Genomic DNA, 15,337 nt, shown 5'->3' on the forward strand with positions numbered 1-15,337 from the left:
GGCGACCTGATCTGGGTCGAGTCTGGGTGGTATGATGTGTCTTCCACCTCTTAATGATAGATTTCACTGGACACAAATGGAAAATGAGCAACTTTAAAATCTTCTTATAACACTTTCCTGAAGGGTGCTTCTCCACCACTTTATGTCTGACGTCTTTGGAAAGCTCCTTGGTCTTCATGTGTTGCCTTGTTCGTTGACCAAGTGAGTTGCACTTTAAACTCTTTAGATAAGTGGGGGAACTTGATTTTTTTTTTCCACATGTACATGCTCTAGACTCATGGAAGACGAGAATAATTTTTTAAGTTAAACCAGTCATTACATACAGGTGAAACCTATTGCACTTGTTTTGTAACCTTTCAAACAACTAATTTGCTCCTGAAGTGATTTAGGGTTAATTATGCAAATGGTTTGAATACTTATACAACTGAGAATCATCTGATTTTTTGCTGTTAATCTAACTTACTCACATTTATCTGCATTCTTTTTTAGCTTTATCACTTTGGAGTAGTTTGTGAAGACTATATATATATATATATATATATATATATATATATATATATATATATATATATATATATATATATATATATATATATATATATATATATATATATATATATATATATATATATATATATATATATATTAAGTCTGATTTGAAATCATCAGGAAGTAAGCTCAGGTGGCATCAAAATGTGAAAACTATAGAAAGGGGTGAATACTATTGCAGACAACTGTAACTCAAAGATAGCCCTCAATTCCATTCTTTCCCATTGGAAAGTGAACTAAAACTAAACGGTATTAAAAATGAGTTTTGCACCAATTGCCAAACATTGATGTTTACGGATTACAAACTGTCTTGTGGAATCAGTGACACAATTCGATTTTAGCCAAACATTTATCAGTTGCTTATTACTCAATTCCTTAAAACAACTTCATTTCATATACATATGTTCACAAACCTCATCAGCATGTTCTGAATTAAACTCAGGTTCCGGTGATGTGGGCGACCACAGCTTAACATCATAGTCAATGCCTGATGTGACGATGACTAAGGAAGGATGGAAAAAAAAGGAATGGGAAGAATAATAGTGATAAGTGACACAAATACATGTAATATTTAAAACATGAACTACTTCTACACAAAAAAAACAACCAAGACACAGGAGGAGGCCACATCGCCAATCAAGCCCGTGTCATTTCTATATTCCCAACAAATTCCTGAATTCCTACCCATCCTCCATTAATTTTTTTTCTGAACTATTTAAGAAAAGAAAAATACTACAAATGCAGAGCAATCGGACATCTTCAAGTTAGACATTACAACTCGATCATACTTAGCTCATGTTCAGCTACCAACCCACTGTAACTAATTGCCATTATTCCCATACCCTTCGATGCTCATTGCTTCCAAGTACTTGTCCACATCTATTTTAAACATACCAACCCTCCCTACTCTTAAGACCTTTCCCAAAAGACCATTCCATGCATTCGCAGCTTGCAGTGTAAACGAGCCCTGCCTTCTGTTCAAACACCTCTCTTTTTTCCTTTTCAAATATGACCTCTGGTTCTGTCACTGTCCATCTTGGTAAAATAAAAATAAAAAAAATAAAAACTAGTCCTGCTTCTTGGTAAAAAAAAAAAAGAAAAGAATCTATACCCCCTCATTATCTTGTCACCTTGTAATTGCATTATTTCAAATGCAAAAAGTCCTGTCTTTTTCAGTTGCTGCTCATAGCTTCATCTATCAAGCCCTGAAATCAATGTGGTAGTTTTACATTGAACCTTTCCATGGCTTCAAGCTGATTCTTCACAGGATACTCGCAACACAATGTGTTATTGTCACTTTTTTGTACACAGTGTTGAGGCTCTTGGAGAAACAAGAACACAATGGATCAGGACCTGACAGAATGAAAATAACAGTAGAAAAATAGGAGGAGGGGGGTTGCATACGGGACATTTTCACAAAAGCGGGTCAGGTAACGGTAAAAACTGTCCGATAATTTTTATCAAGCATATATTGCCCAGTCAGTGCAGAGGCCTTATGGTGATCCTGCGTTGCTGACATCATTTGAACATTTTTCTAGGCCTTATAAGGGGTTCAAGCACTATTTCGAGAATATCAAAGAAAGTTGATTTTTGAGTTTGTTCTTTACCGTTACCTGACCCGCTTTTGTGAAAATGTCCCATCTACCCTCCCCCCCCCCCCCCCGCCAAATTGAGAAGGGGGAGGGGAATCACCGACAGCAGTGCTGAGCGACAAAATAGAGGGAGGCTTGGAGAATTAAGGGACGTTGGGGAAGAATGAGAGCAAAAGGGGTGAGGTGGCACGGAGGGACACACGGCATGAACAAGATGGATACAATCACAGAAGTGGAAGGAAAAACTGGAAATGTGGAAAAGGTGGGCCTGGGGAGGGTCAATGGGGTAGAAAATATCATGGTTATGGATGGGGGATGGTGATTAACAGCTGTCTTGAAACTCTGGAGGGGAAAAAAAAGAGATTGAAGAGACCGAGAAAGGTGGTTCCACAACCAGTTTAAAAAAAAAGAAAAAAATGAGAGATGAAAAAGTCAAGCTGAGCAGTGAGTCTGATTTTGGGAGTATCAGCAGAAGGGGGTTACAGGTGGACCTCATGCACCCTGTGGAAACCTGGGGGTGGGCTGGGGTGGGGAGGGAACAGAGCACAGAAAGGGTGGTAGAAGTCAGAGACCAATGACCTGTCTACAATGTGAAAGTGATAGGCTCGGAGACTGTTTCATTGTGGGAGATTCCAATGATGTTGAAGGCCTTGGTTTTTACGGCATTACGCTCAGCAAGGTGTGAGGCAAGGATGCCAGCCCAGAGGGGAAAGAAGTACTCCATCAAGCTGCGGATAAAGGCCTTGCAAATAGATAAAAGTTCTGATATTCCAATGAAAGACTTTGCACGACGGAGGTTGTCCGGTCTGCAGCTGCCTTTGGAGGCCATACTCTCCTCCCTCTACCTTCCCCATCATATTTGGATCATCACTTGAAAGATCTCAGATTGCGTTCCCCCTCATGGGCTTATCTACCAAACTGGCTGACAAAGCAATCATGGGCTACATCTACAAATTCCACAGCTGCTCTGCCCTTTCCCTATTGTTGGAACCAAAGGATTCCTGGTAAACAAATATATCCAATAATCAACACAATAAAGCACTCAATTTAAAAGTCTCCTGCAAGCACAACTGTAATATCACTAAAATAAAAGTTTGCAATGGTTTTATCATGGTGGGGGTAGTAGGGGGGGGGGAGATGTGGGGAAGGCAGCAATTTGTTTATATCTTCAAATATTTTAAGCCACTTTTTGAAAGGCACACCTGGTTGGCTGGGGTGAGGTTGTAAACAATTGATCACATGATTGTCTGCCTCAAGTAACTTTACAAGACGACCACTATCCAACTCCCACACAAAGACATGTCCACAGTCTGAGCCAGACAGCACAAATCCTCCCCAAATCACAGCTTCTTTGATCTGCATAATAAATAGGTGTGTGGGAAAGCAGACAGAACAAAGTTATGAATAACAATAATGTCATTTAGAAAGAGGAATAATGGAAAGATATTAAAGCTCTAATGGCAATAAACATGGTGCATCAAAAGGGAGAAATGTTCATACACACACTCACAATCCCCTCTCCCTCCCTCCTATCCCTGCTAAATACAGTCATGAAACTATGCAGAGAAACCCTGAGGTGAGTCAATGCACAAGTCAAGGTGTGAACATTAATAAACTGACAGTTACATGTTGTTGGCCAACAATACATTAGAGAAACTTTGAAACCTTTACATTTCTGTAAAAGAGTAAAGTGAAGACTCACATTGTTCTCAAGACCATAGAGAACCACCATTTTGATCCATCACAATATCAACACCTATAATATGTATTTTAATGACAAATCAGGGAATTTTACCATTTCTATTTTATGGTTCAATTATATATATATATATATATATATATATATATATATATATATATATATATATATATATATATATATATATATATATATATATATATATATATATATATATATAGTGCCTATAGAAAGTCTACACCCCCTTTCAAATTTCTTACCTTTTGTTGCCTTTTAGCTTGGAATTAAATTGCGTTAAATCAGATATTTTCCACCTTTATTTACACATCATATCCCACAACTTCCAAGGGAAAACAAATTCCACAAATTTCAGAAAATTCATTAAAAATACAAAACGAGAATATCTTGGTGGGATAAGTGTCCACCCCCCTTATAATAGCAATTGTAAATTAGCTCAGGTGCCACCAATCACCTTCAAAATCACACACCAAGTTAATTGGCCTCCACCTATGTTAAATTGTAGCGATTCTGATTATTTCAGAATGAAATCAGCTGTTCCTGTAGGTTTCCTCTGCTGGGTAGTGCATTTCACAGCAAAGACAAAACCATGAGCACCAAGGAGCTTTCAAAAGTCCTCTGGGATAAAGTTGTGGAAAGGCACAGATCAGGGGATGGGTATAAAAATATTTAATTGGCCTTGGATATCCCTTGGAGCACAGTCAAGACAATCGAAGTGGAAAGTGTATGGTACCAATTAATTTTCTGAAATTTGTAGAATTTGTTTTTCATTTGGAAGTTGTGGGTTACGATGTATAAATAAAGATGGAAAAAGTCTGATTTAATGCAATTTAATTCCAGGCTATAAGGCAACAAAAGGTAAAGAATTTGAAAGGGGGTGTAGACGTTCTATAGGCACTGTACATAATTATCAAACAAATGCAAAATTTGACATTCATTCGGTGAAAATCAAATTTCATCTAAATCAAGTTCTAAATGAAGTTGAAGTACATGAATGAAGTTGAGTAACCTAAACCTTGAAGTTGAGGAACCCAAAGTTCTAAATGAAGTTGAGGAACATGAAGTTGAGGAACCCAAAGTTCTAATGGAAGTTGAGGAACCTAAAGTTCTAATGGAAGTTGAGGAACCTAAATATTTAAGTTGAGGAATCTAAAGTTCCAATTTAAGTTGAAGAACATGGCAGATTTGTGGCAGAGACATGGTGACACCTACAATTTTTTTTAGGAAACATTACCTCAGATGGCATTTTCTGCTTTTGTTGTAGTTCTGCCTTGTAAGGATACAAAGTGGGAGAAAAAAGAAGTCCAAAACTGCCAGTTTCATTTTGGTTGGTTGTGCTTCCAAGTGTTTTGCAATTTTTTATGACTAGGAAATCAATCTATTTCACCTTGTTTATTTGTGATAAGCAAAATTACCCTTGATTTACATTTTTTTTGCCTGAAGGACCTGACAAAAGGACAAAGGACAAAAAAGTTTTGTGTATATGATATGGTTTATGACATTATAAAAGTGACTTGTGCAATGACAATGACCTCAACATTTTTACTCCAGTGATGAACACCACTGAGACTGGACCATCATAATCACTTATAATATTCAATTTTTCATGACAGACTTGGTTTTTCCAACCCTTACCATAGTTCGAGAATTTCGATGGCCCCTGTAAGACATATCAACTCGAGGACGTTTCACTGATCCGCCTTGCAGTTCTTGCAGCTCTTTTCTGTCCTTCCTTCTGCGGATAACATCTTGTATTTTCGCTGCAGCTGACCGTCTGGTAACCCAATGGTTCAAAAACAACAAACAAGATAATCAGGATTTTGTTTTCAATGTTTGCTGAATTAATGTCACAGGATTTCAAATTAACCTACTGAGATCTTCTAGTTTTGTAAGAAACTGCTTAACTAGCTCCCTCACTTAGAAGCAACTCCAGTTATCAATTTGTCTTGACTCAACCTTGAACCAAGCTCATTTCTTCATTACATTACCTCTCATTGTTGTGTCAATGATGATACCAAGCCAAACTTGAGATACTTGTATCACAGTATTTTGTTTTGGAATATTGTTGGGTCATGGTGTTTATGCTGGTACTTTGGAGAATTTGTTTTTTGCTGTTAAAACTGCACTTGGTAGTGCAGCTAAGAGGCTGCAAGAATGTCGCAAAGCCAGGCTTAGGCTTGTTCTGAGGTGGCAAAGAATCTCTTGTACAGTATTTTTGTTCACCATTACAAAAGAGTTGTGGTTAGTTAGTGGGAGTAATTGGCCACAACTGCCTTCATGTGTGAGAGACATAGGTATTGGGTTGATTAACACAGTTCAGAAGTCTCATTTTTGAAAAGCAATTTAAAAAGGAGGAATGTTCATTTGCTGATGAGTTTGCAACAAGCACACTGCCCAATATTTCACGAAGGTGCAGAAGGTGTGAACGAATGTAGTGGCATGAAAACTAAAACCAAAAACAAATTTAATCGTGTATATAAAAATATAAAGGAACTGACGGAGTTGACGAATAGCCGGATGTGTTCACAAGTACAGCGGGACAAACTTATAAAGATAGGAAATAAAGCAACTCTGAAATATTATATTTTCAAAGAGAGATATCAAAGAAAGTTCTGAGAAAATCAAAGCTCTCAATCAACAATAACAGAGGGCACAATTATATAAAGTTATAAAAACTATTAAAATGCGTAATCTTAAACAATAACGAGTACAGCAGCACCATACCATGCAATGTTTACTGAAGATTATATAAAAAGTGAAAGAAAGTGGCATGCCACAGCAACATGATTTGAGTTAGTCATTAGTGTCAACATGAATTCAAAGACTCATTTATCAGGTGTGACTTACATTATTGTTAACTGCTTCTTATAAATGTGTGAATAAATATATATATATATTTTTTTTTTTAAACGAACTGATGGGGCAAGGGAACAGAGCGGAGCAAGGGGACGGAGCGGGGGGGCAAGGGGGCGGAGCGGGGGGCAAGGGGACGGAGCGGGGGGCAAGGGGACGGAGCGGAGGGCAAGGGGACGGAGCGGAGGGCAAGGGGACGGAGTGGGGGGCAAGGGGACGGAGCGGGGGCAAGGGGACGGAGCGGGGGGCAAGGGGACGGAGCGGGGGGCAAGGGGACGGAGCGGGGGCCAAGGGGACGGAGCGGGGGCCAAGGGGACGGAGCGGGGGCAAGGGGACGGAGCGGGGGCAAGGGGACGGAGCGGGGGCAAGGGGACAGAGCGGGGGCAAGGGGACGGAGCGGGGGGCAAGGGGACAGAGCGGGGGCAAGGGGACGGAGCGGGGGGCAAGGGGGCAGAGCGGGGGCAAGGGGGCAGAGCGGGGGGAAGGGGGCAGAGCGGGGGGCAAGGAGACGGAGCGGGGGGCAAGGAGACGGAGCGGGGGGCAAGGAGACGGAGCGGGGGGCAAGGAGACGGAGCGGGGGGCAAGGAGACGGAGCGGGGGGCAAGGTAACAGAGCAGGGGGCAAGGGAATGGAGCGAGCGGAAAGATAGAGTGGGGCAAGATGCCTGTGAACACATATTGGGAGCTGCAGAAAAGTGGACCTCTGCAAAGTAATATACAAGAGCTGCAAGAAAAATCTACTCCACATTTGGAAAAATATGGATTAGGCCATCATACAGAACATCATTGGATTTGATGCCTTCACAGGTTCAGGCATATGATACGAAAGGACATGCTACCAGATACTAAAATATGTTGTCCAGTTAATTGTGTTTGTATAACAGATTATTCATGTTTGTTTACAATCAGGGGTGTTCATTATATTCTGGCAGGGGATACTTTTTTAAAGTTCCATTCTTTATTTGACATTATGATAGTTTGCTTACAACGAAGTACATGGTTGCAAATTCCAGAGCATTTTTCATGTATCCCAGATAACATTTGGAAGAAATGTTGAATTGCTATTTCTTTTTCTTTTTTTAAATCCTAAATTGCATTTCATAAAATGGAAAACGAGTCTCCGTGAACATTGTATTTAATCAACAGAAGTTAATAATCATAAGCCAACGATTGTGGGAAGCAAGAAGCTGACATTTCAGTCATTAACTCTTCGGCGGAGCAAAACAGGGAGACAGGATGGGTAGGAACGATGGTTGATATCCGGACGGAGCAAATCAAAGGTCCATGTAATGTGTCATGTGAAGGATGAGGGTGCATGTGAGAAGGGTGAATAAACTGATTCTGGCTCACTTTTCCCCATGTAAATGAATGGGGGATTTTCAGCGATTCATTTTTTTCCCCTAAAAAGTAAACCCCCTTTTTATCCCAAGGTATATTTATTTGTCTCCCCTTTTAACCTTGGGACACTTTTTTTCAAATAACCAATGCAATAAGATAAAGATTTGTTCAAGTCGTAAAGTAGTAATGTGATTTGTTAAAGGTGATTCTAAAGAAATATCTGAAACATGTAAGCCTCGGGACACTCTTTTTCAAATAACCAATGCATATTGTTTAGCTCACTCATAGAACCTATAAAGATTTGTTCATTCTCAAATTCCTTCAATAGTTTAATTTTATTTGCACAATAATCCCCATCTAAAATATTTAAAAACAAAACATTTGAATCTTTATATTTTTTAAGATACCCCTTTTGTGCCATTACGAAATGATAAACTTCTCTTAATGTTCTTGTTTGACCACCTCCTGAGCCACAGGTTATTTTTAAGCCCCGCCCACTTTTCATAAACCCCGCCCACTTTTCATAAGCCTCACCCACTTACCATCGGAGTTTTCTAAACCACGTCCACTTTTCCTAAGCCCCGCCCACTCTTCCCTAAGCCCCACCCATTTCCATGAGGTATTCCATAAGCCACGCCCACTTTGATAAAGCCCGCCCACTCTTGCTAAGCCCCACCTACTCTTACATCATTTCCAGTTCATCTCTGACTCGCAAAGAAATCACTAGAAAATTCTAGAATGTTATGGTTTTGAAAAATTTCCCAACGAAGGCTTGCCTGGGCTTGCCCAGGGAATTTCCAAAGGAAACCACACCCACCAGTCTTTCCCTATAAAAGCCTCAAGCCCAGGCTCCATTTTAAACATTTTTTTGCTGGTAATGGTGCGTTGTGTGCTTGCCTGGAGATCGACGACTTGTATGGAACTAAACTTTCAAGTTGATGAACTGGATTCAAACCTCTTATCTGTTGAGGTAAGATTTTATTTTCCTATTTTTAAAGTTTGATTGAAGCATCGACTCATTTAATAATTAAATAACTTAATTAATACATTATTATTTTCTCTCACAGGAAATTGTATCTGAAAATACCGATTTTGCCACAATTTGGGGCGAAATTGTTGGCTTGGTTGAAGACCTTGTGAGCGACCAAGACCCACAGAACGAGCTAGGCCTTGAGTGGGATGACTTTGGGGTTCCTTGGAGATCGACTACTTGTATGGAACTAAACCTTCAAGTTGATGAACTGGATTCAAACCTCTTATCTGTTGGTCAGATTTTATTTTCCTATTTTCAAAGTTTGATTGAAGCATACTCATTTAATAATTAAATCACTTAATTAATACATTATTATTTTCTCACAGGAAATTGTATCTGAAATAGGAAGTGAAAATACTGCTTTTGCCACAACTTGGGGCGAAATTGTTGGCTTGGTTGAAGACCTTATGAGCGACCAAGACCCACAGAACGAGTTCATCCTTGATGACCCCTTGGAGACCAGCAAAATCCTGAAAAAGAGTTTTGCAACAATAGTACTCATTGTGAGTTATCAAGACAATACCCCCTGAACAAGTTATACCTTGATGAGCCAGAATACAAGTTTTACCTTGGAGACTCACAAATTTCAGACATTTTGAAAAATGGAGTTTTCCTTGATGATCCACAGTTATACCATGTGAGATCTATCACTGAAACCCATAAAAATTGGAAAAATGGAGTTTTCCTTGATGATCCACAGTTATACTATGTGAGATCTATTACCGAAACCCACAATATTTCTGGAAATTGTGATGCTACCTTGGAGTCTTGGATAGATGGTTATATTTTTGGAGAATTGAAATGTGGGTTCTGGCTTGATAACTCACAATGTGAAATGTATCTTGGAAACTCAACAGGAATGTGGTTATACCTTGGAGACTTGGAAAGTTGGGTGTACTTTGGAGACTTGAAATGCTACCACTCTTTGGGATCAAAACCTATTAATAAAGTTCTTACTCCCCCTTTCTACGTCATCAAACCTGAAAGCCTTAAAAGACAGAATTGGAAGAAGAGAAAAAAACATTAAAAATATATATTGTTAGTTCTGGGAAGAAAGTGCAGGCTTACTCCCCCTTTCAACATCATCAAACCTGAAAGCCTTAAAAGACAGAATTGGAAGAAGAGAAAAAAAACGTAAAAAATATATATAGGTGGAAATCTCATTTTGAAAAAGACATTGTGTTGGGCGAGGGTTGGGGGGGTTGGGGTTGAGATTTTGAATGTGAGGGTTGGGGTTAAGATTTTGAATGTGAGGGTTGGGACACACACACACACACACACACACACACACACACACACACACACACACACACACACACACACACACACACACACACACACACACACACACACACACACACACACACACACACACACACACACACACACACACACACACACACGTTAAGCCTTGACTATTCAGTTGAGGATTCTGTGTTTGGGGTTCACAGATCTAAGAACGTCCCCCTTGACACACATTATATACTGTTATACACCTCGGACTTGGCCCTCGAGTGTCCACAACGGTGTATAGTAGGAGGGAGTGAAGCGCCAACCCATTGCTCCCATTGCAAACACACACACACACACACACACACACACACACACACACACACACACACACACACACACACACACACACACACACACACACACGTTAAGCCTTGACTATTCAGTTGAGGATTCTGTGTTTGGGGTTCACAGATCTAAGAACGTCCCCCTTCACACACATTATATACTGTTATACACCTCGGACTTGGCCCTCGAGTGTCCACAACGGTGTATAGTAGGAGGGAGTGAAGGACCAACCCATTGCTCCCATGGGTATTATGTGCTTAGTTTTGTCTTTTGTAATTCCTGTGAATAAAATGAACCTAAAATCTCTTCCCATTCTAAATCATATATCTTGTAAGTCCAAGGAACCGTATTTATTACAGAAACAATTTAAAAAAGTTAGTTCGTCCATCGTTTAATATAACCTTTTTCAAAATGAGATTTCCACCTATATATTCTTACGATATCACCAACTTTGAACTTAGGTTTTCTGATATTAATCTCTTTTTCATATTTTAATTTTGTAAATGTTTCTGATGATTTCATATTCGTTGACGTGTGAATCGTGTCATTATACCAATCCACAATATCCTGAATAAAAGATGACCATTGTTGTGAACAGAGTTCTGTGAATTTTTTATGTAGTCTCTCTTTTAAGGTACGATTAAAACGTTCAACAGCAACGGCCTTCCCTTCATTAAAAGGTACTGTATAATGTAATAGTTATTTTTTTAGAAAATTCATAAATGTCTTGTTATAAAACTCTCTCCCCTCATCAGTCCACAATTTTTTAGGTTTTCTCCTACTTTTATTAAATATCTGTTGAAAGGCTAACATAAGAGTATTACCTGTTTTGTTTTTTAAAGGGACAACCCATGCGTATCTACTCCTCAAATCAATAACGGTTAAAGCATACTTGTACCCCTTATCATTATTTAGTTCAATCAAATCAGCGGACCAGATATAATCAACTTCTTTGGAATAAACCTTCCTTCTACGAAACTTTGTGAATATTGGTTGATGTAATTCATCAGCTAATTGCTCTTCAGTCTTAATGACATCATTAGAGCCTATAATTTTTTTGAATTTCCAAGTCCAAGTTTCAATTTAGCACTGATCATCTTCACGATGAACCGATCAACTTTTTCTCTCAAGGTTGGATTTTGTATCAGACACAAATTATACAACATTTCTCTATCGGCTTCATGCTTTTCTTCCAAAGTTGTGGTATTCCCATAATCAATATCGTGTCTCATGCACACTTCATCAACTCTATTGATTGGTTTACTCCATGATTTAGGATTGTCTGTCTCATCTAATCTTTTATCCAAGTTTGTGCCTGGACCACAGAAAGAATACCATGGTAGATGTAATTCCCCTGGTATTCCAGTAGTTGTAAATTTACTTCCTGATAAAAACTTTTGTATATCTCCTCAGAGTTTGTGTTTGGAGATAAATTGATTTTTTTTGAACCACACACCGAACATATACCTTTTTGTATAACCCTGTTATTTTTACTTTTAATATATGAAATATTTTTAGTATTAGTTTTCTTTTTACATTTGAGAAAATAACTCATTTATTTATGAGAAAAATTCCTGCAGAGTGCAAAAACCTTTTTAGTTTCCAACATGTACATTTGAATCTTAATTTTTAAAACATAAAGAATCCTGAGAAATGCCTTCACTCTCTCCTCCATTTATTTAAGAAAAAAATGAAAAACTTGAATTAAAATGAATATCTTGTCGATGTCAATAGTCTTGTAGAAAGTATTGCAAATAGACTTGTCAATTCTTCGTTTTCCTCCTCGGTGGGTTGACTTATTTTCTGTAATACCACCAATCTTTTTTTAATCTCATCGATTTTCATATTTTCCTATTTATTCATTCTCGCTCTTTCTCTCTTTCTCTCTTTCTCTCTTTCTCTCTCTCTCTTTCCTCTTTCTCTTTCTTCTCCCTCTCCTCCTTTTCCTCCTCTTCTCTCTCTTGAACTTCCTCGTCCCTTACTATCCTTGAATCGCTTACACCCCATAGAATATCATACATATATTCATCAGGATTTCTTGTTATTCCTGTATCCAAAATAATTTTTTTTACAACAGGAAACCAATAAAATTTCTTTTGAATTTCTAAAAGAGTCTTACCTTTTCTTAACTTTATAATTTTTTCATTATTTAACATTCTAATTAAATCTAAAGTTGTTGGTTTATCAACATCAGCATAATGCCAATCTTTTATTGAAAATACCTCATTCTTATGTTGTAGAACATATTTATTAAAATACCGAATACCCTTTTCTTGAAGGTATGCTTGGACACAGAAATGATAATTTTCTTGAAGCCTTCTTGCTGTCATTTATGTATTAGAAATATATGTTAGAATAATATTATGGCACAAAACACCTTCCCATAGTTAAATCATTTTGTATTTCCTTACTTATTATGTATAATCCTGTTTTTTCTGTTTTCATGATATAAACTAGGGCAAAACCATTATTATATTCACCCTTATTAAATTATTTTATTTGTTGTTTACTAAACGTGGCTCCACAAAACTCATTTTCTACACCAAGTGGATAATATTCTTCCTAGCAAGACTGATTTAATTGTTCCAGGTCTTCTAGGTCAATTTTAAATGACCAATTATACCTTAAATCATTCATCTCATACCCCCATTGTTCTATTCTCAAACGATACGCCCTTCTTTATAGAAATTTATTTTCATTCGAACTGTGAATTCTGTATGACCTGGAGATAAAATCAACACTTCTGTATCTTTGGAATACACGGCCGTTTTATTTAAGGATATATATATTGTGATAAATCGCTTAATCTCACCAAGTCATTCGCGTCAGTCGGGCTTGGATAATTTTTTAATTTATAAGCATTTTTCATATTAATATTTTTGGTTATATTATATTTATGTCGTTCAGCCTGTGTCTTTGTGTAATAATTTGATAAATCAATATCCAGTTCTTGGGATACACCAAAGATAGAACCATCTTTACCAACATAAGTCATTTATATTGGATTAAAAATAATGTCATAAAAATTTTTATTTTTGTTGAGTTGAAAAAACACAAATAGACATAATTGACCACAACACTTGGAATTTAATTCTTGGACTTGAAATGTTTGATAAACACCATTCTGTAAGAATTTTATGACTTCAACAGGTGGTGGAAGACCAAAACTATCAAAATAATATTTGTCTTGACTATTAAAAATACAAACCCAATGAGAACCATTCCCATTATTATCTTCGAAGTTCATAATAATATTCTTTGTATGTTTAGGCACATTTGTTAATTCATCTCTCATACAAATAACCACATTATGAATTTTTAATTTCTTACAATATTTGACAACTTGTAAATTTGATGTTGTATTATTTCCAAATTCTTTAAACCACTCATCAATGCTCATTTATTTATTGGAAAGATATAATCCATTACCTCTTTTCGTTAATTTTACACCTGCTTGTGTGATAGAAGAAAGCATATCTCCAACGAACAATCTCACTTTATCAGGCAGACCAAGTTTTTCAGCAAAATCTACAATTACACCACTTCCACTAATTTGTTTCTCCAACTCTTTGTTATGTCTTTCCAATTCTTTTTGAGCCTGGAGTTGAGCCTTCCTTTCATTGGCAGTTTTCACCGCTGTTGAAATACCACCCGTCAATGCTCCAACCGCACTTAAACCAGCAAATAAAGGAATTAGAAATGGGAGAAATCCTCCACTTGTCTCTCTTATTGTGATATCTTATTGTGAAAACATTGTGATATCTGCTCAAAGGATGTTTTGAAGAGTAGGTATAATTGACATCTTCAATCACAAAAACACAAGAAAAGTGAGTTTAAAGTAAAGGGAGACTATTATATTGAAAACACTGATGGGGCATTTAAAGGGCATATAAACATAAGGATTTTTCAATTTGGAGAACCCGGTCCATCATCAATAACTGAATCAATTAAAATAGTAAAACCTGATGTTGAAAAAGTTATTAGAAAGACATTAAAATAAATGAAAACTTTAAAGTTTTATCTGGGAGTGAAAATCAATATGAAAAGACAAGATGAAGAACAAACTCCTTATATGAGAACAGATCTTCATTTTATAACATCATTTCAAGATTTTTTGAATAGTGGGGTTTATGAAGATCTATCAAGACAAGAGGAGGATGTTGATAATATAGTGGTAGGAAGTGGATTTCATATTAAAATTATCTTTTTAGATATACACATTCTAAAATCAAACCCTCTTAAAGCTTCTTCTTATATTGAATTACCAAAAGAAATAAAACTAAAGAAGGCAGTTGTTTATATTAAGAACAATGATAATAAATGTTTTCTCTGGTTTGTTTTCTTTGTTTTTTCTGGTCTGTTCTTGCTCACATCCACCAAATTGTAATTCAGAAAGAGTAAAACAATATATGAAACATGAGAATACCTTGGACATTAAAGATTTTAAATTCCCAATGCCACTAACAGATATTCCTAAATTTGAGAAAAAGAATAACCTTTCGATTAATGTATATGGATTAACGGATACAAACAAAGTTCAAATATTAAAAATTTCAAACAACTATAAAAATGAAGAAACAAACATTGATCTTTTATATTTTAGTGTTGGAAAGAATTCACATTATACATACATCAATAATTTATCGATCGAGGCAAATCGAAGTGGTTTGTGATATTA

General features: G+C 37.1%; 1 protein-coding gene across 4 annotated transcripts in view; it reads right to left on the reverse strand.

The window, feature by feature from the left end:
- Positions 1-15,337, reverse strand: part of DCAF6 (DDB1 and CUL4 associated factor 6) — a 95,967-nt gene that overhangs the window by 11,276 nt on the left and 69,354 nt on the right. For all 4 annotated transcript variants that reach the window (XM_085850409.1, XM_085850407.1, XM_085850406.1 and 1 more), the window contains 3 exons: positions 5,494-5,632; positions 3,344-3,497; positions 963-1,051 (listed from right to left, as the gene is read on the reverse strand). In XM_085850409.1, coding sequence (XP_085706535.1) covers positions 963-1,051; positions 3,344-3,497; positions 5,494-5,632 — 382 coding nt within the window. The remainder of the gene's footprint in view (positions 1-962; positions 1,052-3,343; positions 3,498-5,493; positions 5,633-15,337) is intronic.

Source organism: Eptatretus burgeri, chromosome 12 (genome assembly GCF_056783735.1).
Source record: "Eptatretus burgeri isolate ZD-2024b chromosome 12, Ebu_testis_v1, whole genome shotgun sequence".
NCBI lineage: Eukaryota > Metazoa > Chordata > Myxini > Myxiniformes > Myxinidae > Eptatretus > Eptatretus burgeri.